A 27,245-nucleotide genomic window follows, 5' to 3' on the forward strand; every position below is an offset into this window, starting at 1 on the left:
AAACGACCAGAGCTGGGGGTCCTAGACTCTGAGAACACAGCTGGGGCACAGGTCTTCCCCAAGGTCACCGAGGGACTGAGAACCATCCCGCCAGCCTGGCTGTCTTCCATGTGCACTTGGAGGTGGCCAGGCCAAAGGGAATCCATCAGTCTGTCCAGCTGGCCCAAGGTCACCAGCAGCTTCTAAAACAATGGGCAGTGGGTCCAGCCGTGGCCAGAGGCAGAACAAAGGCCTGGGCACTTCCTCGCATTGAGGCCCTCCTTCATGGCTTGCCAAGGCAGGGGCAGCGGAAGCCTTCAGAGGGAGGTAGGGGTGTTTTGCAAAGACCGTCCCGGGAGAGCTGTGGCTGCCAGCAGGGGAGCAGACTGGGGGCCACGCTCAAGGCTGAGCTCTGCCTGCCAGGAAGCAGAAGGGAGAGGGGCTCGCCCCAGCCCGTGGCCCCCACCTGCCTCCCCAGGAGGAATCCCTGCGACACAAGGTCTCTCCCACCTGCTCCCTCTCCATGGCCCCAGCTCAGACGCTGGTGCTCCCTCAGATCCCCCTCCACACTGTTGCTGGGTCTGAAGCCCCCTCCCCGGCTCCCCAGTGCTCACAGGAGGCAGAGCTCACGCCCTCCGCCTGGCATGCAAAGCCCTTCAGGATCCAGCTTTGATCCTCCTCCTCCAAGAAGCCTCCCTGACTGCCCTAGCTTATGTAGGTTCCCCTCCTCCAAGCCCTATGCTCCAACCCCAGGAAATTCTAAGAGGGATCTGAGCCCAGGAGTTTAGAGAATGCTGTCAGGAGTTCAATCAATACGAGAACAATCCTTCCTTAGACGAAGGTTCCCATGCACAGCATAGACTGTTTACACACTGTCCTGACATAATTATTAATAGCACCCCCTCAGTCCCTGTGCTGGGACAGGGGAGGGGCAAGGCAGAGGGGCAGGGCCCAGAGAGGATGCCCCCAGAATGCCTACCCTTGGCCACCAGCAGGGCATAGGGAGGTGGGTGCTTATCACCCAGGGCTCCACTCCTAAAACAGGCGGGACTTTGCCAACCTCTCAGATGTCAACAGGCTTTAAAACAGAAAATGCCAGATAAGAACCTAGGATTGCCTTTATCAGGGGCCACAGGAAACGCACCAGGTTTAATCTTAAAACCACACCTGGAATCAACGGTTTAGAGACCTCAGACAGCTGCTGCCTCCCCGCCCTACACCCAGTGCCCGGGCTTTATGCCTGGAGGGGGCAGGGAGGGCACAGGTGTGGGCTAGGGAGGGGCTTCTTCACAGAGGAGGCATGAGCCTCGGGCTTCGTCCCCCAGGCCCAGAGATAAGGAAACAGCATGAAGGGGCGTGTGTGTGCGTGTGTGTTGTGTGTGTGCGCACACGTGCACATGCATGCAGGTGTGTGCAGTAATGTGGAAACCTGTTGCTGGGTGACCAACACCCACAAATGGGATCTGGGGACTTGTGAGAGAGGAGCTCACAGAGGACACTCAGAGAGTAAGGCCCACACTTTTTTTTTCTTTTCTTTTTTTTTTTTATCTTCACCTGAGGACATTTTTCCATTTTTTGTTCAGATAGAGTGGGAGGGAGAGAGAGAGAGAGAAACATTGACATGAAAGGGACACATTGAGTGGCTGCCACCCCCACAACCCAACCAGGGCCGGGGACAAACTGCAACCGAGGTATGTGCCCTTAGCGGAAACCGAACCCAGGTCTCTCTGGACCGCAGGCCGACGCTCTAACCACTGAGCCAAACCAGCCAGGGCGAGGCCCACACTTTCCAGTGGATAATGCAGGAGGGCTTCCATCTAGCATTTGGCAGATGGACAGGGTGAGCCAAGGGGCAGGACCCAAGCGCAACAAGGCAAAGGCTCCGGGCAGCAAGGGCTCCTTGGGGAAGCAGCTGCTGCGGTATGGGGGGCAGAGCTGCAGGAGAGGTGGGTGATGAGCGGGAGGCTGGCATCACCCCACCCCATCAGTTGTCAGATGTATTCCCTCTCCCCTCAAGACTGTCTGTGGTCTGGTCTCCAAGAGACCCTTACGAAGGAGAAATTTCCCAGGGGTGTTCCTAACTAAGGGTTGCTATCAGGGCCCCCGGCCCCCCACCTATAAAGAGAAGGCCTTCAGTGGCTTCCCGAGGACACAGGGTGGGTACTTCATGGGAACCTGGGCACGACCGGGGATGAAGTACCCTGACCACACATGGCATGAAAGGCGGGAGGGAATGGCCAACCTCGGGCCTCCAGTCGCCCAGCGCCCAGCGCCCAGCGCCCAGCCGGGGGGCTCCGACCCCTCGCGCAGAGAGTCTGCTGGAGCGCATGTGGGCCCTGGCAGGGCGCCGCCCCGACCCGGCAGCCGCAGCCCACTCACCACCCGCCTGCCTGCCCACCCCTTGTCCAGCATTAAGCAATCCCCATATCGCAAATGCCTGGCATTTTTGCCTGGTAATTACAGCTCCCACGGCCCAGGAGGATTAGGACACGGTTAGGGAGTAGGGAGGACTTCGTGGGCGGGGAGAAATACCTGCAAATAGACCTGGTGGGGTGGCCTCCTGCAAGTTTCAGGATCCCAGAGGGGCTTGGTGGCGGGCGGCTTGTCCAGGGGGCCTCTGGGAGTGAAGGCCAGCCCTGTCTGTCACCCTCACCCCCACTTCTCACACTGCCTTCGCTGGGAGCACCACAGGAGCCCCCCAAGGTGCCCCTGCCTCCGCCCCACCCCCACCCCCACGGCGGGGGGCTCTGCAGAGCTCTGAGCCGTCCTCGTGTCCAAGGGACACGTCCCAGGCCCCGCCCACTGGCCAAGGTCATCACCTGTGGTCTGCCGTCTCTCCTGACCCTCCGGCGCCCACTCTCTGGTCACCCCCATGACACCAGCAGACAAGGACGTCCACAGTCTCTTGAGCCTCAGCATTCCTTCTGCCTGGAAAGACCTTCCATCCAGTTCTCCACTTGTCAAAACCCAGCCCATCCATCCAGGCCCAGGTGAGAGGCTGCCCCTCTGGGGAGCCTCCCAGAGCCCCCCTGGAAATATTACGAGCACTCACCCAGCCCCGTGAAGGGCCAGGCTCTACATGTTCACAACTTCCTGGCACACTGAATACCCATTCCGGCCCTGTGAGGCGGTGCTTCACAGATGAGGAGACTGAGCCCAGAGAGCTTACGTCAAGTGCTCAGGGCACAGGGAGGAAGCAGTGGGTCAGCCCTCTGGTCCTGAGGCAGCTCCTCCAGGGCGACACCACTCCTGCACGTCCCGGCTGTATTCTTCTTGATGGGGACCACGTCGCATGTACACACTTCACCCCACAGCATCACCCACGACATCACCCATGGCATCTCCCACAGCATCACCCATGGCATCGCCCACAGCATCACCCACGGCATCACCCATGGCATCACCCACAGCATCACCCCACAGCATCTCCCACGACATCACCCACGGCATCACCCCACGACATCACCCACAGCATCACCCACAGCATCACCCACGGCATCGCCCACGACATCACCCACGACATCGCCCACAGCATCGCCCACAGCATCACCCACAGCATCACCCACGACATCACCCCACAGCATCTCCCACGGCATCACCCACGGCATCGCCCACGGCATCACCCACGACATCGCCCACAGCATCGCCCACAGCATCACCCCACGGCATCTCCCACGACATCACCCACAGCATTGCCCACGGCATCTCCCACGGCATCACCCACGGCATCTCCCACGACATCACCCACGGCATCTCCCACGACATCACCCACGGCATCACCCACGGCATCACCCCCACAGCATCTCCCACGACATCACCCACAGCATCTCCCACGGCATCACCCACGGCATCTCCCACGATATCACCCACGGCATCACCCACGGCATCACCCCCACAGCATCTCCCACGACATCACCCACGGCATCACCCCCACAGCATCTCCCACGACATCACCCACAGCATCTCCCACGGCATCTCCCACGGCATCACCCACGGCATCTCCCACGACATCACCCACGGCATCACCCACGGCATCACCCCCACAGCATCTCCCACGACATCACCCACGGCATCACCCCCACAGCATCTCCCACGGCATCTCCCACGACATCACCCACGGCATCACCCACGGCATCTCCCACGACATCACCCACGGCATCACCCACGGCATCACCACCACAGCATCTCCCACGACATCACCCACAGCATCTCCCACGGCATCTCCCACGGCATCACCCACGGCATCTCCCACGACACCACCCACGGCATCTCCCACGGCATCACCCCCACAGCATCTCCCACGACATCACCCACGGCATCACCCCCACAGCATCTCCCACGGCATCTCCCACGACATCACCCACGGCATCACCCACGGCATCTCCCACGACATCACCCACGGCATCACCCACGGCATCACCACCACAGCATCTCCCACGACATCACCCACGGCATCTCCCACGGCATCACCCACGGCATCTCCCACGACATCACCCACGGCATCACCCACGGCATCACCTACGGCATCTCCCACGACATCACCCCACAGCATCTCCCACAGCATCTCCCACGACATCACCCACAGCATCTCCCACGGCATCTCCCACGGCATCACCCACGGCATCTCCCACGACATCACCCACTGCATCACCCACGGCATCACCCCCACAGCATCTCCCACGACATCACCCACGGCATCACCCACGGCATCACCCACGGCATCTCCCACGACATCACCCCACAGCATCACCCCACAGCATCTCCCACGACATCACTCCACAGCATCACCCCACAGCATCTCCCACGACATCACCCCACAGCATCACCCCACAGCATCTCCCACGACATCACCCCACAGCATCACCCCACAGCATCTCCCACAACATCACCCCACAGCATCACCCCACGACATCACCCCACAGCATCACCCCACAACATCACCCACAGCATCACCCACGGCATCACCCACGGCATCACCCACGGCATCGCCCACGGCATCACCCACGGCATCACCCACAGCATCACAAGCGCTGGAGCAGGGCTTCTCAAACTTGCATCTGATTCACCGAGGGTTTTGTCCAAATGCAGCTGCTGACTCAGTGGGTCTGGCTGGGCTGGAGCCCGAGCTTTCGCATGGCTAAGCTCCCAGGTGTGCGGGTGCTGCTGGTCTGAGGACCACACGTGGAGCTGGGAGGCTCGGTGTGAACGGGCGGGAAAGCCTTGTGCTCCGGCTGCTCGCTTAGCCCAGCCCAGGCCGCGGGAGCCTGGCAAGTCCCGCCTGTTCCTCGCTGCTCCTCCAGGAGGCTGGGCCACCGCGGCCCCTCTTCTCCAGCCCAACTTCCCTTCTGGCCCAGACACAGAGACTGTGGGACAGTCGGGTGGGGTCTGGACACACCCCTGCCTGAGCATATCCCCACAGCCCTCGGAGCCCAGGCCCAGCTCTGACTCCCCGGGAAGTCTTGCAGTTCTGGAAACTGCTCTTCTTACCTGTGCTGTCACCATGGAGACCCTACAGAGAGTGGGACAAATGGTTCTGCCGACCTTGGTCTGTCACATCCTCCGGCCGTGCAACCAGACGGGGAGAGCACTGGCTGGTCGAGGAAGAGGCCAATAGCTCGCAAGGACTTGGAGACAGGCGTCCCGCTGCTGCGGCCTCTCTCCTGCCCCCCCCCCATAAGAGCTTTCCACGGTGAGAACACGGAGGTGACTGTCACCAGCAGGCTGGTCTTACTGCTCACACTGCCCCAGGAGCAGTGGAATCGACCTGCTCCTTCCTCCAGACACCAAGAGACAACTAGCGGAGAGAGAGAGAGTCCAGTGGGAAGTTACAGTAAGAAGGAATCGAGCTGGTTCCTGCCCACACTCTGAGCTCTGCTTGTTCAGTGGACCAGACCCCAGAGATAAAGGCCACTCACCTCAGGACAGGGCCACTCACCCCTGGGACGGGGCCACTCACCCCTGGGACGGGGCCACTCACCCCTGGGACAGGGCCACTCACCCCGGGACAGGGCCACTCACCCCTGGGACAGGGCCACTCCACTCTGGGACAGGGCCACTCACCCCTGGGACAGGGCCACTCACACCCCGGGACAGGCCACTCACCTGGACAGGGCCACTCACCCCGGGACAGGGCCACTCACCCCGGGACAGGCCACTCACCCCGGGACAGGCCACTCACCCCTGGGACAGGCACTCACCTGGGACAGGGCCACTCACCCCTGGGACAGGGCCACTCACACCGGGTCTGGGACAGGGCCACTCACCCCTGGGACAGGGCCACTCACCCCGGGACAGGGCCACTCACCCCGGGACAGGGCCACTCACCCCGGGGACAGGGCCACTCCACTCTGGGACAGGGCCACTCACTCCCGGGACAGGGCCACTCACCCCGGGACAGGGCCACTCCACTCTGGGACAGGGCCACTCACCCCTGGGACAGGGCCACTCACCCCGGGACAGGGCCACTCACCCCTGGGACAGGGCCACTCCACTCTGGGACAGGGCCACTCACCCCGGGACAGGGCCACTCACCCCTGGGACAGGGCCACTCCACTCTAGGACAGGGCCACTCACTCTTGGGACAGGGCCACTCACTCCGGGACAGGGCCACTCACCCCTGGGACAGGGCCACTCCACTCTGGGACAGGGCCACTCACTCCCGGGACAGGGCCACTCACCCCGGGACAGGGCCACTCACCCCGGGGACAGGGCCACTCACCCCGGGACAGGGCCACTCCACTCTGGGACAGGGCCACTCACCCCGGGACAGGGCCACTGACCCCGGGGACAGGGCCACTCACCCCGAGACAGGGCCACTCCACTCTGGGACAGGGCCACTGACCCCTGGGACAGGACCACTCACCTCAGGACATGACCAATTCTTAACATTTTGAGAGAAAAGGGGAGTATATTATTCGAAGTGCAAGACCATAAGGAAGGCTAAGGATCCTTTCCCCAGAAAATTACACATATGTACATGTCCACAGAGATGTTAACACAAGTGGGGGGGGGGCTCTGAAGCTTACCTACAGACTCCCCAGAAACTGTGACCCCCAAGGAGAGCACCCACGAGCAAGGACAGCTAGGCCTGCACTGCGCTCCCGCAGGCCTGGCCCAGACCGGGGCTCATTCCCGCTTCTGGCCTGGGCGAGGGAGCTGCTAGGCCTCGCTCACCTTCCCCCCCGAGAACTCGGGCCAAGGCCATGGAACCGCAGGTTCCTGCACGTGGCTTCTGGTCTGGGGAGGGAGCTGCTAGGCCTCAGAGAACTTGGCCAAGGCCACGGAACCGCACGTCCCTGCGCGTGGCTTCCAGAAGAGAGCTTTCGTGCTTTGTTGGCACCGGTCTCCTCAAGCAACATTGGGAATATTTTCATGACTGCAGCCCTGCAGTGGGACCCTGGTCAGGAGGTTAAGTGAGTCTCACTGAAACAGTTTTCCTTCCAGGCTGATAAACAAGGCTTCCTCCGCAGGTCGCTCAGCAGGAGCAGCCTGTCCCGGCCAAGGAAAACAAATGCATAAACATTTCGGGGACATATAGGAAGCAGTTCTGTGGGACGCCTGCTGTGAACGGCCACTGGAGTTTACATAGCGATCCCCGCGGGCGGGCGGCACAGCCTGGACAAAGCCCTCCCTGCCCCCTCACTTCCCTCCGGGCTCCTCCCTGCCTGTCCCCACAGACTGACTGCGGCCACCACACACAGCCCAGGACAGCCAGGACAGCCTTGCTCGTTGGCACTGCCGAAGGCCGTGTTGCCCCCTGCATGCCTCCCACTTACAGAGAAGGGGGTCTCCTTCCAGCCAGCACGAGAGTGAACACAGCCCCTGAGCTGCTTGTCCTGAGCCCCAGAGGGCACTGTCCAGGGTCTAGAGCCCTCGGGGGCCCTCCCTGGGCCAGGGAGGATGGCGTGCCCCGGCCCCCTTGTGTCAACACCCACCTCTGCGGCCACCGCGCAGAGTCCCAGCCCAAGCGGTTGCTGGGCACAGCAGGGACGGCAGGGACGGCAGGGATGGCAGGGACGGCAGGGACGGCAGTGCCCGAGGGCTCCACATTAGGTGGCCCACCACCTTGCACATGGACAGCCACCGGACAGGGCGCCTTCCCTCAGTCCTGGGCTGGGAATCATGGCAAAGGGTTCCCAACTCCAGCCTCTGGCACCGCTGTCTCTGGTCCTTCCTACCAGCTCCTCATTGCATCTCTATACTTCCTCGTATTCTGTTCTGAAATCAGTGTATATACGTTAACGGAATGACGACTTCGGGAGCGACTGTCTGTCCCGAGCCCGCCTGCCCCAGCCTGGCTCTGGAACGCGAGGGTCTCCACAGGCTGCCCCCCACATTCTCAGCAGTTTCTGCGCACGCCCCACTGCAGACACTGGGCAGCCACACCAGGCCCTCTGCTCATCCCCATCGTATTGCCCTCTGTGGCCAGGAGGCCCCTCCCGAGAAGGTCCTTCCCCCATGTCCACTTGGCCACTGTCCAGGCCCACAGGACTATCCTCTTGGGGCCCCAGGACTCCAGGCCCGCCCTGAGATGGGCCCCCAGGGGCCTGAATTGCTCCTGGTCAGCATGGCTTATGGAACCTGGAGCCGGAGACCTGGGTCTGATCAGAAGTCAGGCTAGGCCCGGAGTCCAGCCAGGAGCCACTGGAGCAGAGGACAGCAGTTGCCTGCAGAGACACTGGTTAGGTGACATCTGGCCCACAGTCGCCAGGGCTCTGGGGCCGCTCCCCGCGGGACTGCTCCCACCCAGCCGTGAGCCGTGCAGACCAGGCGCTTCCTCCGGGGCAACGGAACAAACGAGTCTTGGCTCTTGCCATGGGTTTCACTCCGGTTTTATAGAAAGTCAACGACCAGAAACCACCAGTGCCCAGGGTCCCGGCTGACCCTCTCAGGGGCTGGGCCAGGGGGCGGGCCTGCAGGGTTCGAGGGAGAGGCAGGCAAAGGCCGCAGAGGCCCAGCAGCTGGCCTCCATCTGGTCCTCGGCAGTCACAGCTCAGCTGGAGGGGCCACAGGCAGCAGCCCGGGGGCCCTTGTCACAGGCCAGGGCGGGCCCTTCCGGAAGGGGCAGGGGGGCTCCAGATGGTTCTGCAGCAGTGCCGGCCCAGATGGGGGTGACACTCTTCTGAGAGACCCGTCCCTGCTGTCACCCAGCGATGAGTGGAGCCACAGGACTCACCCGCACTGAGGCTCACAGGATGGGGTCTGAGCCGTTCCAGTTCACGGATGCCCCCTTCCACCTAAGGGCAGGGGGACAGAAAAAGAGAGTCTGAGCCGCGGGGCCCACAAAGGAGCCCTCTGTGCCCTCACTCACCTGGAATTCTTGTCTTGGGGTTCTGGAGAAGGAGTCAGGTTCCACCCTCCCCACCTGGCCCCACCACTCACCCACAAGCCTGCACCCCGGCCCTTACAAAGCAGGAATGCACCCAGGACGCTGGAGAGTGAGGGAAGGCGGGTCCTTCCTTCCTTCCTTCCTTCCTTCCTCCCTCCCTCCCTCCCTCCCTCCCTCCCTCCCTTCTTCCTTCCTTCCTCCTCCTTCCTTCCTTCCTTCCTTCCTTCCTTCCTTCCTCCCTCCCTCCCTTCCTTCCTCCTTCCTTCCTCCTTCTTCCTTCCTTCCTTCTTCCTTCCTTCCTCCTTCCTTCCTCCCTTCCTCCTCCTTCCTTCCTTCCTTCTCCTTCCTTCCTTCCTTCCTTCCTTCCTTCCTCCTCCTTCCTTCCTTCCTTCCTCCTCCTTCCTTCCTTCCTTCCTCCTCTTTCCTTCCTTCCTTCCTCCTCCTTCCTTCCTTCCTTCCTTCCTTCCTTCCTTCCTTCCTTCCTTCCTTCCTTCCTTCCTTCCTTCCTTCCTCCTCTTTCCTTCCTTCCTTCCTCCTCCTTCCTTCCTTCCTTCCTTCCTTCCTTCCTCCTCCTTCCTTCCTTCCTTCCTTCCTTCCTCCTTCCTTCCTTCCTTCCTTCCTTCCTTCCTCCTCCTTCCTTCCTTCCTTCCTTCCTCCTCCTTCCTTCCTTCCTTCCTCCTCTTTCCTTCCTTCCTTCCTCCTCCTTCCTTCCTTCCTTCCTTCCTTCCTTCCTCCTTCCTTCCTTCCTTCCTTCCTTCCTCCTCTTTCCTTCCTTCCTTCCTCCTCCTTCCTTCCTTCCTTCCTTCCTTCCTTCCTCCTCCTCCTCCTCCTTCCTTCCTTCCTTCCTTCCTTCCTTCCTTCCTCCTCCTTCCTTCCTTCCTTCCTTCCTTCCTTCCTTCCTTCCTTCCTTCCTTCCTTCCTTCTTTCCTCCCTCCCCCACCACGGGTGCTCCCTGAGAACCTCCTCAATGCCTGGCAGTGCAGGGCCCTCACCCATGTGAGTGACCCATACATCTGAATTCAGCCACTTTCCAGGGGTGCCTGAGGGTGACCCTTCAAAGGCATGTGGGAAGACCTAGATACGGGACAATTCTGGCTCGTTCAAGATGCAGGAGGTCCAGCGGCTGGGCCCAGAAAGGCGTGGGGAGCGGTGGCGCAGGGGTGGGGAGCGGGCAGGGGCGGCGCGGGCAGCTTACGCAGGGCCGTGGGCCGTTCACTGGAACACAGACGTGCACTTTTCAAAATACTATACGACACCCTAAGAAGAGTTGAGCATCATCAAACTGCAGGCCAGGCATAGATGCAATTTAATCATAGCTCAGTTCCAAATAAAAGTTATTGTATGTGCGACCACATTTCCCAACATGGGACTTTACTACGTGGCACTATTTTTCTAAGAGACTTGGAGGATCAGTGGGGCCGATGGCATGTTCCTGCAGATCTGGCCCTGGTGTGTCACACGTGCACCCTGAGAGGACAGGGACTGGAAACAGGTGGTACATAGGAGGTGGGGGCTTAGAAATGCTCACACAGCACGGGGTCTGGGAGGGAGGGAGCAGACGCCTTCAAACCCTGAAGCTTTTCTTCAGGACACAAATCAAAATGGTAACGGCCACAGAGGAGGAAAAAAGAGACACTTTCTCACTAATTGCACATCTGCATCAGAACGTCCGCCAGCCCTGAAACTGGAGGCCGAGAGGGACAGCCTCGCCCCAAAAGGAGGCGGCTGCCTTCCCTAACCAAACGTGTGGCAGCACCGAGGGTTTCAACACAAACCAGCACCTCCATCTGCACGCCCGACCTGCATACGAGGCGCCCCACTGGGGGCCCCTCCCCCTTCCTCGGGCCCCTGCTCTGTGTCCGTCTTCAAGGCTGTGCTGGCTCCGGGTACACATCCTGTCCCCTCCAGAGGCCGCGGGGCTCGTGCACATTCTGTTCTCCCAACGCATGTCCTCTCGTTTACACACAACTTCGCCTCTGTCACGCCCGTCTGTTCCCCTGCTGGGTATTTTGCCTACTTTGCACCATTCCATTCCCCTTCAAATGAGCAAAGGTTTCTCGTCACGTGGAGGAAAACAATCTCGGCGCTACCTCTGTGCTCCCTGCCACCACGGAAAGGCTTGGTGCTGCAGATATTTGCACATGGCTCCTTCTGGAACAATTAGGAGTGCATTCCCCTAGCCCACCCAGGGCACTGCGAGTCTAGACGGCCCACAGCCACAGGGGAATGTGAGAATGTGATGTTCAACATGGTCTAGACACGAGCCACAGCCCTGTTCTGCGCTGTGCGCGCCAAGCAACATCTCGAGTCTGTCTGGCCCGTACATGATGCAGAGTTGCTTCTCCTGGTTAAGTCGCTCGGCATGAAAGGCTGAGATGATGGGTGGCTGATGGACGGGCTGCTCGGCCATGGACGTTTTAGGGGAAGGTCCTTGCCAATCTAGCTCTGTGTTCTCCGCTGTGTCCTTTGGCATGCCCCATGATGCTGAGAAATCCCACCCAAAGTGAGGCTGCATGGCTTTTTGACAACCGAGTCTTTCCTTCCTGCGAGATGGGCTGAGCGGTACCGGTCCACCTCCTGGGCCATCTGCTGCCTGGGATCCTTCTGGCCAGTGCTCAGAAGCAGGTCTGGATGAGCAAAATTGTTTGCATATATTTCCAGAAGAGGTCTTTTCTCAAGAGCACTTGTTGGAAGAACTACCTTGGTAAGATACATTCCAAATCTCACCCGGGGCAAGAGATGCGTACCCTGATTGTGCCCGTCCACGGCCCTGCCGCCCCTTCATCATCAGCCATGCGCGTAAGTTAAGGGTCAGCCTGGATGTGGAGGAATGGAGGGATTCTGCGGCATCTGGGCGCCTTGGACTCTGTCTGTCCTGAGCTGCTGTGTCAGCATGAGGTAGGTCCAGAGGAACCCATGAGGTGTCCACTTCAGTGGAACCCACTAGCACCATCACACTCGTCACTGCTCGAAGAAGAGAGAGTGGGACTGTACCTGGGGACAACCCGGCACGGCAGGGAGAAGTCGGACTGCCCCGGAGGGTCAGCGCCCCCTGCCTGCACCCTTTGGTGCCGGAGCCTGAGGACATCCCCGAGCAGCTAACACAGGCCCAGCCAGCTGGGAAGACGGGCGCGGTGCTGACCACGGGCGCCCAGGGGCGAGGCCGCCTAGCGCGTCTGCCGGGTGAACAGCGCCTTGGCAATCTGCAGTCACACGGCGCAGGGCGTGGTTAGTTCTACCATGCGACTTGAGATTTTTAATTTTTTTTCTGTTCATCATCTTTGCCGTTTTGTGGCATGTCATTAAAAAGCTTTTATTGTTCTATTAAGATTGGTAGGTAAGCATCAGCCTCTGTCAGCTACTTACCGCAATTTTGGACTCTAGGGACACAACCTAAATCCAGACCCAGAAAGGCAGCAGAAGGGAGGCAGGGAGGAGTGACATTCTGTCCACAGCCTGGCCCCAGAGACCAGATGTGCAAGGGGGAAATGACCGCCCGTGCCGGGGGGGGGGGGGGGTCCTTGCCCCAGGCATGGCAAGAACGGGGGAAGAGTCATAAAGAGACCAGACTTCCTGTCTTCCTTCATGATCCATCCTCAGCCTGGCCCTCAAGGCCCGCCCCATTCCTCCCCACCCTTCCCAGCCTTCATCCTCCCTGCTCCCGCTCTGAACAGGCAGGTGGGGTTCCCCCTCCAAGCTCTCAGATCCCGGCCAGACGGCGCCTGCTTTCGGTGCAGGGCGAGCCAGACTTGTCTGCCGCCTGATGTACATCACAACAGTCACCGAGTCTTACGACCAGGCTGCGGAGTTTTTACACTCAGTATCGAGGCTTTGCACAGAGGGAACTAACCTAGCCCGCGCCAGCCCACAGGTGCCAAAGCAGGGAGAGAGGTAAAAGCACTGGAGAGAAGCCGCTTGGCACTTCTAACAGAAAATCAGGGCGGAGGCATTTTAAAAGCCGAGAGGACTGACCGCGGACTCGCACGCTTGCACAACCACTTCTACGGGGCGTCAGTTCTGTGAGTGGATCACAGGACATAGGGGAGCCCTGCCCGTGCAGGTGGGCACAGGTGAGCGCAGGGATGGGGGAGCGCCCTGGGGTGGGGCCCGGCTGAGACAGGAGGCGAGAGTAAGCGTGGAGCGGGGCTTCTCCCACGACGCCCTGACGTTGCGGGTGACGTAGCTGCCGTGGGGCTGGCTTGTGCATTGCAGGGTGTCTAGTACCCTCTGCACCACCCAACCTGCGACAACAAAAAATGTCCCCAGACGTTGCCAAATAGCCCCTGGGGTGCAAGATCGCCCCAGCTGAGGACTGCTGGCCTCAGGCTGAGTGCAGGGAGGAAGCACGGCCCTGGAGCCGGGGCTCAGCAGCCCAGAGGCCCACCTCACAGCCACAAGTGAGCCCCCCCCCCCAGGCAGCAGAATGGCCATGGGCAACCGAACAGCAGTTACTGCCGATTCCACACTGACAGCACTGGTTCCGGGAAGGGTGCCCGCCGAGCCGGTGCGGGCAGCACAGCAGGGCAGGCCTGGCCTCAGCGCCCAGAGCTGAGTGCTGGCATGCTCCCCGGTGCTCCTCCTGCTCCCGGGCTGTCCAGGTCTCCGGTGCCAGTTCCCTCTCGGGCCCCCGGCTCTGGAATGGCCCCCGGGGGGTCTCACCTGTGGGCCCCGGCCTGCCTGGGCTGAGCTCTCCATCCCCATCCTTCAGGGGTCTCCCTCCCCATGATGGACTGTGAGCCCCTGGAAGGCAGAGCTAGTCCACTCTCCTCCATCCCCTCCTCGACCTCTAGCCTGGTACCTGAGCCAGGAGCCCAGGGTGCTGCTGAGTGAGCAGCCCACACACACCAGCTGTTCCTCCTGGAAGCCCAGGACCCAGGGGGAACCTTCATCCTTGTCCATGCTGCCCCGTCCTCCCTCTGCCCAGGCTGTCACAGAGCCCCGCCACGGCCCGGGCCATCCTCCCCTCCTCCTCTGCCTCCTCCCCTCACAGGTGTGAGCCTCGTACAGTCGGTCAGGGAGGACGTGGTTACACCCAACCAACAGGTAGGAAAACTCCGCGCAGAGCAGAACCAGACCTGGAGGTCACGCGACATGACAGCACAGAGCCCGCATGGCGGAGCTCAGGGTTCTGGGAGCCCCCCGGGCGAGGACTGCAGGGCAGGGGTCAGAGGGCGGCTGGAGCAGCGGGAGCAGCCAGGGAGCCCTCCCACACAGTGACCCTCGGGGTAGGGGCCGCCCGGGGAGGGGGCACTGGGCTCCAGCCTCTGGAAGCAGATTCCAGCTGGAACTACATTTGCAAGTTCTCGTCTGAGCCTCCAAACAGAAACATCTGTGGCCTAGCCCCGGGCCCGGCTGAGCTCTTTCCTCTTTTCTCTGGACTGTTGACAGCGGTTTCATTTCTCCCCCTCGAGCTAGGCTGCAAGGTTGAGAGCGGTCACTGCGTGTGTCTTGTTGGGAAATGACCATAAATGAGGCTGTTTTTGCTAAATGGTCAGAGAACAGTGGGAGGAGGGGGCGGGGGCCAGGCCCCACATTCCTGACACAAGCGAGTGAAGGTAACAGGAGCCTCTCGTGCGTCACCAGACAGTAGGGATGGCACAGGACCCAGGGACCGTTCAACTTCGGATGCTCTTCTCCGAAGGCAAAACCCGGAGTCTAGGCTTGTGCAATGTCGCCATGGTAACACAGCCAGGTGGCAGGAAGTCAAACTGCCCGCTCAGTGACCTTCCACAGCTCGAGCCGAAGCTCCAGGCCCCGTACTGCTTGGGACTCGGGGCGCGGCCTGCGGCACAGACCTCCACTCTGGAAAGCCCGCCTGTGAAAGGGCATCGTGTGGTGGTGAGCAAGGCCTTTCTGTGGATCCCAGCAAGATGCCAGATGGCCAGGTGTGTGGTGTGCTCCACGCTGAGTCAGGGCGAGCGTCAGAGGTCCTTCCGGAGCAATAGCTGGCTTGAGGGAGGATGGCCGCTCCTCCTGGACCAGAGCAGAGTTGATTCTGAACTTGATGCTATTTGACTGTGGACGCTGGGAGCAAGAACCAAGTCTTGTCCAGCTTTTTCTTCCATGGAGTCCAGCCCAGGGTTCCATGGGGCTGAGTGACGGGAGGGGAACCCGCCGGCCCATGGGTCCATCCTCAGCAGGTGCTTAGGATCTGAACGACCTTAGAAATGACCTGAGCTCGGGCCATGCGCCACACGTGCCCCCTTCCCGTCAAGGCAGGGACTTCTACAGGAGCAGGACTTATCCCTCACAAGGCAGGCCCGCCCAGCCGGTGTGGCTCAGTGGCTGAGCGTCGACCCAGGCACCAGGAGGTCGCCGGTTCGATTCCCGGTCAGGGCACATGCCCAGGTTGTGGGCCCGATCCCCAGTGGGGGGCGTGCAGGAGGCGGCCAATTGATGTTCTCTCTCATCGATGTTTCTCTCTCTCCCTCTCCCCTCCTCTCTCCCTAAAATCAATAAAGAAAAAACATTTTTCTTAAAGGCCGGCCCACGTCCAGTGGGTCCTTATTGACCTTAAAGGCCATTTCCCATGTTTATCCCTGTGAGCTGTTTGAGAATCTGGGAATCTGGGATGAAAACAGATGCAAAGCCTTTGAAATCCAACCCCTTGGAACAGGACGGCAGGAGGCCGGGCCCCGTTCCCGTCACAGCGGCCTGTTAACTGATGGGGACCGAGCGGGGAAACCCAGCGGCCCCGCTCCACCCCCTCCGCTTTTCCGGGAATATGCTGGGCTGTCTCACCGGGAATAACATGGCAAAGTCACCCGTGTTAACTGCCCAGGTGGACCCCCGTGTGGGTGAGTGATGGGGGAAGGGAGGAGGCCGACAGCTGGTTTCAGGGAAGTCCTGGCAGAGGGTGGAGCACTCACACCTGGTGGGCGGGGTGGGCAGCCAGTGGGGCCGGGTGGCAGTACCCCCGGCCCTGTGTGTTGCAGCGGGCCAGAGGCAGGTGGTCGGCACCTCGCCCTGGAAGTGTGGACCTCGAGGTGTGGGCCAGGACAGCAGCGCACCTGCCTAGGACACGCAAGTCCTCAGAGCCCTGGGGTGAGAGACCCACTGGTCTGCCTGCCACACCCTCCAGGCGATGCCGCTGAAGCCTAAAACCACACTCTGCAGCCCATCTTCCCAACGGGTGGGCACAGCTGGACACAGGCGTCCTGGGACATCGACCCTCGGCCCCTAGGGAGCTGGGAGGGGTCTGCGCCAACCAGGTGCCCCGAACCCTGGGTGCTGCACAAGCGTAATTTCCTGTCTGTGACAAGGACTGGGAAGCACGTTGGAGGGGATGCCAGGTCTCGGCCTTGCCCACGCCCCTCCCACGACAGTGAGCAGGCACAGTGAGGGCGCAGCGGACCCCCTGCCCCAGGCCGAGGACTCACTCCCTGAGGCCTGCGGCCTCCCCATCATCTCGCTGCTTCATTTCGTGGCACGTGGCCGTGGGTGGGGCGGGGGAGGGTCCTAGGAGACGAGGAAGAGGTGCTCCAGGCCCGTGTTCACCTTCAGACGTCTCTGAACTGAGACCCCTGACAGCAGAGACCCAAGTCATTTTCTTTCTTTCTTTTAATCCTCACCCGAGGACATTTTTGCATTTATCTTCAGATAGAACAGGAGGGAGAGAGGGAGGAAGAGAGAGAGAACTGTCAATGTGAGAGAGACACATCGACTGGTTGCCACCCACACAACCAAAACCGAGGTACGTGCCCTTAGCGGGAACCAAACCCGGGACCATCTGGTCCGCGGGCCGATGCTCTAACCACTGAGCCAAACTGGCCCGGGCGACCCAAGTCGTCTTCAAGCACTTGCTGGTTAGGACCGAGGCAGGACGCCCAGTCCCAGGCCGTGGCAGACACGCAGTGAGCCTGGCGCCAGAGGCTCTCTTAGGGAAAGGGGCATAGAAGCGCACTCCAGATGGGGGGCTGAAGGGGTGCAAAGTGGGGCCCCCCTGGCTGGGCTGCAGACACAAATGCCCTTTCAGTGAGGGCCCCAAGGGTGTAGGGTTAGGCAGAGCCCGAGCCCAGGTGTGGTCCAGAGCCCTGCTTGGCAAGCGCACCTGCAGGAAGCGGCCATGGCCTCCCGCTCTGCTCTGCAGAGGGGCTCCGGCCGGTGTCCCCTCCTTCTCCGGCAGCCTGCCCTTCTCTCATCACTCTGAGCGAGTGGCCCTTTGCACATGAAAGGAAGGCGACCCCCGCGTGCCGTTGGCCCTCCCAATGAAAGACACACCAGCATATGGCCCCACAGGGCTGCCGCGTCCCTGGCCCAGTGGGCGGGCAGTGGGCGGGTGAGCAGGTGGACAATGGATGGGGCCTAACGAGGCTGTCTCGACACGCCCGGGTCCCCTCCGGTGTACGTGACGTCTTCTTTCTCTGGGCAGCTCCATTCAAGGGCTTGCCGGCCCGAGCAGGCAGTGCCCTGGGCTCTGGGCCAGCCCCGTGGGTCTCCTCCCTGCCAGTCCTGATCCCTCCTCAAACAGAGAACCACCTGAGGTCACACAGCAGCTGAGACAACAATAGTGAGAGCCGCTCACAGAGCTCCTGTAACGTCCGGGCGCCCTGAGGAACCCTGTGACCAGGCACTGCCATTACCCCCGTTTTACAGATGACAAAGTGAGGTGCAGAGAGGTGCAGTCCAGTGACTTGTGGCCAGAAAGGGGCAAGGCCAGGATTCCCACCAGGCAGCCTGGCTCCAGAACCCACACTCAGCAGCCTGCAAGGTGCCGGCTTCCCCGAGGGGCACTGGAACCTGTCCCCTCCCTCCCGTCCTGCTCCTCCACTGCACAGGCCTCCAAGTCCCTGCCCAGTGGCTTGGCCCAGGGCCTGCCTGAGCCTGGGAGCCCCACCGCTCCAAGCCCACCACGCTCTGGGTAGCCGCCAGCCCTGCTTGAGAACTCCTGAGTGAGGGGAGCCCCAGCTCCCCCCGAGTCTGGGCAATCGCCTCCCCTGGCCTGAACCTCAGCTGCCCCTTAAATACTGAGGGGCTGACCCTGGCCTGTGTGGCTCAGCGGTTAGACTGTCAGCCCTTGGACCAAAGGGTCGAGAGTTCCATTCCCAGTCAAGGACACGTACCTGGGTTGCAGGTTCGATCCCTGGCCCTGGCCAGGGACATGAGGGAGGCAACCAATCAGTGTCCTTCTCCCTCCCTACCTCCCTTCCACTCTATCTGAAAAAACAATGGAAAAATATCCTCAGGTGAGGATTAACAAACAAACAAACAAAAATACTGAGGGGCTGGATTAGAGGATCCGAGGACCCCCATCCTCCGAGGCTGGAGGATCCGCGGCACCAGCAGAATGACCAAGGCTGCTTCTCCCATTCAGGGGCTGCTCCAGGAAGCCACCTCCCAGCGACACTCTGGGTGGCCAGCCCTGACCCCTTCCTGCCCTGCGCAAGACCTCCACCCTACCCCAGGTAGCCCTACCTGTCCTTCCTCCTCTGGACTGAGCAACACTCACCCATCGGGCGGCTGCTGTCGAGAGAGGAGAGGGCTCAGGAGGCACCCCCTGACCCCGGCCCTGCCACGGGGACATCTCCAGAAGTTCTCTGAAGACACGGCACCTCACACACCACGCACTTCTCCACTTGGGCCATGAGATCACAAAATGCTGCAGACAGACAAGCCCAGGCGCCGTCTTCCCAGTCTGTGGGGTCCCTCAGGCCGAGCACCCCCAACCACCACACCCCTGGCCTCGGGCCTGGCTCCCAGCAGAGGCGGGCCTGACTCACTTGGTCCTGATGCAGAGCTCGAGGGGCGGGACCAGGTCCTTGTCTGGGTCCTCAGGAGCAGTCTGGGTGGTGTCTGGGAGGTGAGAGACAGGCAGGGGCTCAGCCCAGGGCCCGAGCTCACCCTGAGGTCAGCGCTGACAACCCAACCCCTGGGACCCGGCTCTCCTGGCACCTGCCTCTCTCTCCCTACTGGACCACCCGCGTTCCTGCCATCAGTTCTCACCTGGACACCACAGCACCCTCCTCCCTGCCTCTCCCTCCAGTCTCCACCCCACCTCCTGCCCCCACTTCAGCTACCAGAATTCTTTTTAAAAATAGGTCTGATCCCATCACTCCCCTGCTCCAGAACCTCCCAGGGCTCCCTGCTGCCTGGAGGCATGGTAGTCCAGGCTCTCCCTGCAAGCGCTCCGCCCCACCTCAGGCCCTCAGCGCACCAGTGTCTCGGGCCCAGCCCTGGCTCCCTGCTGCGGGAGGGCCCCCGACACCCGCCCCCTGGTCCCCGGCCCTCACTGCTCTCTGGCTGCCCTGCGAGGCCGGGCTGAGGCGCGTTTCCCTGCCGGGCGGGGGCTCCCCAGGACGCCCGGGCAGGGTGGGGCCCGCACCGACGGTCAGCCGGATCTGCTCCTGCTGGTTGGCCAGCCCGTCGTAGTAGTACAGGTCGAACAGCCTCTCCGCCTTCCAGTCTCGCAGGAGCTCCGGCTGCAGGCTGAAGAGGACGCTGAAGTGGCTCTCACTGCACACTACCCAGACGGGGAACCGCGGGGTCTTCAGGAAGCAGCCGACCTGGGTGAGGGGAGGACAGGGCTGTCTGATGCCACTTGCCGTCCCAGGGAAAGGGGCCAGAGCACCTTCCGTCCACCCCCAGGGCCGGCTGACCTCAGAGAGGCCCAGGTGGGGATCACAATCTGTGTGTGATGCTGGGGTCCCCTCATGCCGCTCACAGACACAGCCTGTCTTCCAGAGCCGTCCCTGCTGGCCCAGCCCACTGCGTGCGGGGCCTGGCCTCAGAGACGGTCACGCAGATACCCAGTCTGAAACCTGGGCACACCTGCCCTTCCCTGCCACATCCAGCCAGTGCACAGTGCTGCCCGTCTGGCTTCCCAAAGCTCCTTCCCGCCCAGCCTGTCCTGCCCAATGCCCTCCCGAACAGGCCTCCCGCACCCTCCCGCCACTCCACAGACCCAAGGACCTCTCACCAGCCCTCTCGCGACTCCACTCCAGCGTGGCAAGCCCTGCACCTGTGCACCCACAGTCCACGGTCCAGGGGGCTGGTATACCTCTCCTTCCCTCGGGGCCCTGCATCACCCCAGTTACCCAACCCAGGAGCACGAATCACCGCTCCTGCTCCTGCTTGGGGTGCCGGGTTCTGGGTACAGTACCCGCCCTCCTCTCGCCCTGCATCACTCTGGGCTGTGCCCTTCGCGCCAGGAGCAGGAGGCACATTCAACATAAGCAACTGTTTGATGAACAAAGGATCAGGAACTAGACAGGACTTCACCTTAAAGACAGGTGGGTGGGACTTGGAGCCACGGGGCGAAGGGACGGAGGGCCCCTGGGTGAGCAGTTGGTGGTGATGCCAGGAACCAATGCCTGAGACGTTCGGGGAACAGCGAGGTGTTCGGGAAACAGAGCAGGGGGGGGGAGGCTGGGAGCTGGGACTTCCTCCTGGTGCGGGACCCCTCAGAGAGCCCCAGCAGAGGGGCTCATGGTAGAGGGGTGTTCGGGAAGCAGATCCATGGCACCAGGCCCTCGGCCTGCCCTCTCCGCCCTCTCGCCCTGTCACCTGTGACCCCGTGGGCAGCGCCTCTCCCCACCTGCATGCACCCTGGTTTATTCAGCCCTGTACGTGCCACGGGCTGGACAGGCTGACTCTGGCCTAAATCCCTAGCAGCCCCGGGAGACGTTTGCTTGCTCAGGTATTTACAGCCACAGCCTGTGGATTAAGGAAAGAATGGGAATTATTTTTCCAGTGGGGAGAAAGGCATACTTTCTCTGGGGCCCGTCACAGAAGAGTGGCCGGGCCGTCCTCCTCGGGCCCTTGGCGCCTGGGAGCTGCCTCTGGGCTGTGCTCAGGGGGCTTGAACCAGTCCCGAGTGAAAGACGTGCCTGTGAGCAGCCGTTTCCTCCCGAGGGAGGGAGGGTGACCCTTACAGCGTGTTCATTTTCTCTCTGTCCCAGCGCCCTGCCCCAACCTAGCCGGTCAGGCCCTCGCCCCAGCTCCAGGTGGCATCACAACGGACTCCAGAGCCTGCCCTCGGTGGGATGTGGGGGAATTCAGTGTCTTAAAGGACGTGGCTGGACGTGCCTAACCCCGCTGCGAACTTGGCTTGTGTTCCAGGCTCAGAAGAGGCTTTACTGGTGAGGGCGTCACCTCGAACCGGGAGCCTGGAAGCCTGGGGCCCCAGGGCTCATTCACGGGGAACAGGAGCCATCAGCCTCCAGGGAGCCGCCTCTGCATGACCAACTGCCCTGACTTTTCCAGCAGAAGGACAAAAGGGCAGCTGGCCATTTAGGCAGCAGTCAAAAGATTATGGCAAAGAAAAAAAAAAAGCTGCTCAGAGAGTTTAGAAATGGGTTTTCTCATTCAGGAGCCTTTTCCAAGTGGGTGACATTTTCCAAAAATGAAATTCACCTCCTTGGGATTGTGGGGCAGCTGACCCAAGGCCTGGGGCGAGGAGGGGATAGAGGGGTGTTTTCTCCAGCACAGGCTGTGCTTTCTCTTGGTGGGAGACCAAACAGTGTAACCAAGGACTGCTCTTTCATAAGGGTTCTTGCATCTTTGAGGGGCGGTGTCTGAGTGTCCCAAGCCCATCTGTGGACCGCCAGCCCAGAAGCCCTCGTGAAAAAGGACCAACGTCTGATTGGTGGCGGGTTACAGCCTGCCATCTCCGAGGGTGGCGTCCACTCGGCATGACCTGTACTCTGGCCCCAGGCGCCGTGCCAGACCGTGGACGTGGCAGCGAAGGGAATAGCAGCCTTTTCCTTATGGCGCTTACGGGAGTATCGGGGAGGACAGGTAGTGATCAAACGGCCCTGCAGATGCACTTCCTCCGCATGTCACTGAACCCAGATGCCGTCAGATTCACCGTTACGTCTCGTATCACCAAGACGGAGCGCAAGCTGCCGTCCACGCCTGACGCACGGACTCCAGCGAGGCATCGGAATCGCAGGACGTTCAGATATGGGGGAAATTTCATCCCCAAAGCAGTGAGCTGTGACACTTCAAACCAAGAATAGGCCTATAACAGACAGAGTTAAGATTCTACAGTAGGAGATGGTGGGCAGGCAGATACCGTTTAGAGTGACGAGGTCAGAAAAGGCCTCCCGTCGGCGGTGACATCTAAGCCAAAGTGTGAAGGGAGGGGAAGATGGACAGGTCTCCTGGGGCCTCGCAGGTCCTGAGAAGTTCTGCACCGACAGAACCAGGGCCGTTTGCTAGAGCTGCCGCAGCCAAGTTCCACAGACTGGGCAGCTTCAACGACATTCATTTTCTCACAATGCTGGAGGCTAGAAGTTCCAGATCAAGGCGTGTGCAGTGTTGGTTTCTCCTGAGGCCCCTCTCCTTGGCTTGCGGGTGGCGGCCACCCCCCGTGGTCACCTCTCTGTGTGTCTCTGAATCCCAGGCTCCTCTTCTGAGACAAGGACACCAGTCCGATGGGATGAGAGCTCACTCTAAGGCCTCATCATAACTGAATCACCTCTTCCATGGCCTTATCTCCAAATACAAGCACGTTCCGAGGTCCTGGGAGCTGGGACTTCAACATATGAATTTGGGGGACACATTTCATCCCACAACAGTCTCAGAGGACTGGACAGCCCTGAAGGGTGCAAGCAGAGGAATGGTGTGATCTGGTCCACTCTTTAAAGATCATACTGAAGAGAGGGTGAGCAGAGGCTGGGGACAGGTGCCCAAGCCCCACTGGGCTGTCACAGGTGTGCAGACCAGGGTGAAAGTGGACAGCCTTGGGAAACCATTTAGGGGAGGAGCCCCGGGACCTCTGATGGCCTGGACGTGCTCCCGGGCTGAGTGACTTGGGGAAGGTGTCCGTGGCAGAGCTGGGGAAGTGGAGGAGGGTGGAGCTCACAGGACCACCTGCCCAGCACGGCCTTTGCTCGGGCTCTTCCGTGAAGGCAGCAGACACTGTCCCATGCTGGCCTTCCCTGGCCAGTGGGTCCCCATCGCCGTGGCCACACGAGGGGCTGGCCTCCCCATGAACTCCAGGACGGTGGGAGTGAGGTGGAAGCCCACTGGGCAAGACCAGGCCGGTGAGATCACAGGCAGGCGAGGCGGCGCCCGCACCCACGGCCGCGGAGCAAGCACACCTTGCAGGGGTGCAGCTCCCGGGTTTCAGCCAAGCGCACGGCAGACAGGGGTCTTTGCAGATTCACGGACTCGCTCTTTAAAGGCCCTGAATTTTTTCTCTCCCTTTTTCATTGAATTTATTGGGGTGGTATTAGTTATTAATAACTTATATAAGTTTCAGGTATACAATTCTGTAACACATCATCTACATAGTGTACTGAGTGTTCACCATCCAAAGTCAAGTCTCCTTCCATCACCGTTTATCCCCCCTTCCCCCTCTCCTGCCTCCCCCACCCCCTTTCCCTTTGGTAATCACCACACTATCTGTCTCTATGGGTTTTGGTTTTGTTTTGTTTTGTTTTTGCTTAATCCCTTCACCTTTTTCACCCAGTCCCCCAACCCCCTCCCCTCTAATCGCTGTCAGTCTATTTTCTATCTATGAGTCTGTTTCTGTTTGTTTGTTAGTTTTTTTCTTTTTCATTAGATTCCATATATGAGTGAAATCACATGGTACTTGTCTTTCTCTGGCTGGCTTATTTCACTAAACATAATAGTCTCCAGGTCCATCCATGCTGTCACAAAGGGTAAGATTTCCTTCTTTTTTACAGCCAAGTAATATTCCATTGTGTAAATATACCACAGCTTTTTTAACTACTCATCTACTCATGGATACTTGGGGTGCTTTCAAATAATGCTGCGGTGAACATATATTCTTTCAAATCAGTCTTTCGGGTTTCTTTGAATATATTCCCAGAAGTGTAATCTCTGAGTCATAAGGCAGTTCCAAGAGCTTGAATTTCTTCAATCAGCATTTTATTCCAAGGGAAGGATGACCCCCCACCGATGTTCTTATCTATTGCCCTCAGCAGACCAAAGGAAAATAGCTTACTTTCGACCAACGCCCGCAACACAAGAGTGAGGCCAGGGCTCGGGTAAGCCTGGGGATTCTGCGAGTGCGCCAGGGCTGCCCTCTCCGCCCGTGGAATTCCGAGCTGCATGTTTGCAGAGCCCACCCAGGGTGTGATGCTCAGGGGCCCTGGTGTTTCTCACAGGCCACGTGGCCACATTCCTGGGCTCGTCCAAACACTAGCACATCCAGGTGACAGCCTCTATCATTCTTTTCTATGGAAGTCATTGGAACCCACAAGTCTGCTTCCTGTCCTTGGGGCAGGGGTCATCCAGAGAGGAGAGCTGGGGATGGGGCCAGGTCACGTGCTGGTGAGCAATGGGTAGCACACCTGCACGTGCAGTCACATGGGAGGGACACAGTGAATCTGAGCCCTACCCTAAAATGCTGGTCTATATCCACTCTGCAAATCCAACTGCCTAGCTGTCTGAGTGTCCCCTTGGCTCACTGTGGCCCTGGTTCTGGGAACACACAGTGAATTAGGCCTCGTCCAAACCCTCCAAGAACTCTGCAGGGCAGCCACACGGAAGGAGCTCCTCTGCCCTCTCGGGACAACTCTGTGTCCTCCACCAGAGGACAATGTCTTCTCTGAAAACATGGAGATGGAGGCTCAGCGAAGGACCAACAGCAGCCTGGGACAAGGAGGCAGGGCCCAGGGCCCCCCTGCCCATGCTGCCCAGACATGCAGTCACACCATACGCCACCTCCCCCCGGTCCACCTTCCCCAGAGACCGGCTAGTGAGAGAGGCGGTGGAGGGACCCTTATGCCAGCGAACAGACTGAGGTCCGGTATGGGGAGAATTATGTCTCCCAAAAAATATGTTAAAGTCCTAGCCCCCAGCATGTCAGAATGTGACCTGACTTGGAAACAGGGTTGTTGCAGACATCACAGTCAAGGTGAGGTTAGTGGAGGAGGGTGGGCTCTCAATCCACCATGACTGACATCCTTACAAGACAAAGCGAGAGGCACAGGGAGAAGACTGGCCACCTGACTGCAGAGGAAGACGATGACCAGTGACTGTGGAGGGGGAAGCCGGCCACATGGAGAAGCCAGCCATGTGGAGAAGCCAGCCACGTGGAGAAGCCAGCCACGTGGAGAAGACAGCCGGTGACTGTGGAGGGAGAAGGTGGCCACGTGGAGAAGGCTGCCACGTGGAGAAGGCGGCCACGTGGAGAAGACGGCCACGTGGAGAAGCCAGCCACGTGGAGAAGACAGCCGGTGACTGTGGAGGGAGAAGGCTGCCACGTGGAGAAGACGGCCACGTGGAGAAGGCGGCCACGTGGAGAAGACGGCCAGAGACTGTGGAGGGAGAAGGCAGCCAGGGACTGTGGAAGCAAAAACTGGGGACACGGCAGTACGCGGAGGAACCCAGGGCGGCTGGAAGACAGGAAAGCTAGGAGAGACAGGTGGGGTTCCCCCGTGGGTTTCAGAGGGAGCACAGCTTTGGCATCACCTTGACTCTGGACTTCAGCTCCGAGAGCCTGTGCTCCAGAATCACGAGGATGCATTTCTGTTGTTCAAGCACTGCTCACAGTGCTGTGTTCAGTGCTCTGGGACACTGACGCCAGACCCCGTCCCTGGGGAAGACGCCCCACCACACACACATGACAGTGGCAGCCACTCTGACCCACAATCACACTATGAAGCCCTCAAAGTCCCTCTCTAACCACCTTTCCCAGAACGTGGAGCAGCTGGGTACCCGATGGTGCCCGCCACTGCCCCCCCCATCCCCCGGCTGGCTGCAGAGGGCGGGCTGCGTCCCCAGAGGCCTGTCCTGGTACCTGGCACACGCCGTAGTGCTCAAAGAGAGACAGGAAGCCCACGTCGCTGCGGGTAGCAATGCCTTTGAGGAGCGTGATGTTCCCGTCCCCGGAGTCCAGCTCCATCACGTCGTTGAAAACATTGGACACAGCTTTCCCGGTCAGGAGCAGATTGACAAGTTCCTGTTGATGAGAGAAAGGGGAAAGGCTGGTCAAGGGGAGATTGGGGACCAGGCAGAAAGGGCAGAGAAGGAAGAAGTGAGAGGCCAGAGTCAGAGGGGCTTTGACGTTGCGATCCCACAAGCCGCCAGGGAAAGTGGCCAAGTCTTCACATCAAAGGCGCTGGCGGGGCCCGTCCACCTTCGCTCCCAGCGTTTATCAGCAGTTCCCGGCGCCAGCTGCGTGCCGGCCTGGGGGCAAGCGTGGCTCCCGGGTGCGCGGGGCTGCCGGTGTGCACGCACAGGGCGTGCATGGGCTCGAGCACTGTGCTCAGAGCACTCTGGGGCCCACATGACTGGCTGGTCACAGGACTGGTGGAAGGGTGACATCTGGGTGGGTCTTGAAGGAGGGTAATTTTTTAAATAAACCTTTTTATTTTGAAACAATTTTAGCCTCAAAAGCAGTTGTAAGAATAGTACAGAGAATTCCTGTGTACCCTTTGCCCAACTTCCCTCGGTGATAACAGCTTACATAACGGGAGCACATTTACATAACCGGAGCCATGAGTAAGGCCAGGAAGCGGACGATGGGGCCCGACGACGTCACTCCCCCAGGCCCATCAGCCTTCACGGGCGGTGGGGTCTGCACAAGGGCCGGAAGAGCAGGGCAGAGCGCAGCGGGGAGGTGGGGCTAGGACGCCCACCGAGCTCCGTCTCTGCCCAGGACTCAGGGGCCGTGTGACTCATGCCCCACACCCGACAGGCCAACAAGCCCCAGAACCGGGGGACGGTGCATCGGGGTGACTGGGAGGGCCCTTCCTTGTGCAGAGTATCTAGGGGCCAACCCCGTTAGGAATGGAGAAACTGAGGCTCGCAGGTGGAAAAGGATGTGCCCAAGCCACCCAGCTGGTTAGTGACAGAGCTGGTTAGTGACAGAGCTGGACCTCTGCCCATGTGTTCCGGTTCCACCAGCTGTCCCTTCCCTCTCCACTTACTCGCTACCCCCAAGGACCACCTGGCCGGCCGACGATTCGAGATGAAGGTGACTGCTACATGCCTGCTGACCACTGAGGTTCAAGGGGTCAAGCGA

At 60.3% G+C, this 27,245-nt stretch overlaps 1 protein-coding gene across 1 annotated transcript in view; it reads right to left on the bottom strand.

Annotated features, from left to right (window-relative positions):
• Nucleotides 1-9,044: 9,044 nt before the first annotated feature.
• The window catches only part of MINDY4 (MINDY lysine 48 deubiquitinase 4), a 104,567-nt gene continuing 86,366 nt past the window's right edge, over nt 9,045-27,245 (bottom strand). Inside the window, exons 15-18 of the mRNA XM_036247212.1 lie at nt 26,019-26,180; nt 19,629-19,809; nt 19,027-19,099; nt 9,045-9,215 (exon numbers count right to left, since the gene is read on the bottom strand). Of these exons, the coding sequence (XP_036103105.1) occupies nt 9,167-9,215; nt 19,027-19,099; nt 19,629-19,809; nt 26,019-26,180 (465 nt within the window). The 3' untranslated portion in view covers nt 9,045-9,166. The remainder of the gene's footprint in view (nt 9,216-19,026; nt 19,100-19,628; nt 19,810-26,018; nt 26,181-27,245) is intronic.

Source organism: Molossus molossus, unplaced genomic scaffold (genome assembly GCF_014108415.1).
Source record: "Molossus molossus isolate mMolMol1 unplaced genomic scaffold, mMolMol1.p scaffold_m16_p_7, whole genome shotgun sequence".
In the NCBI taxonomy this organism is placed as follows: Eukaryota; Metazoa; Chordata; class Mammalia; order Chiroptera; family Molossidae; genus Molossus; species Molossus molossus.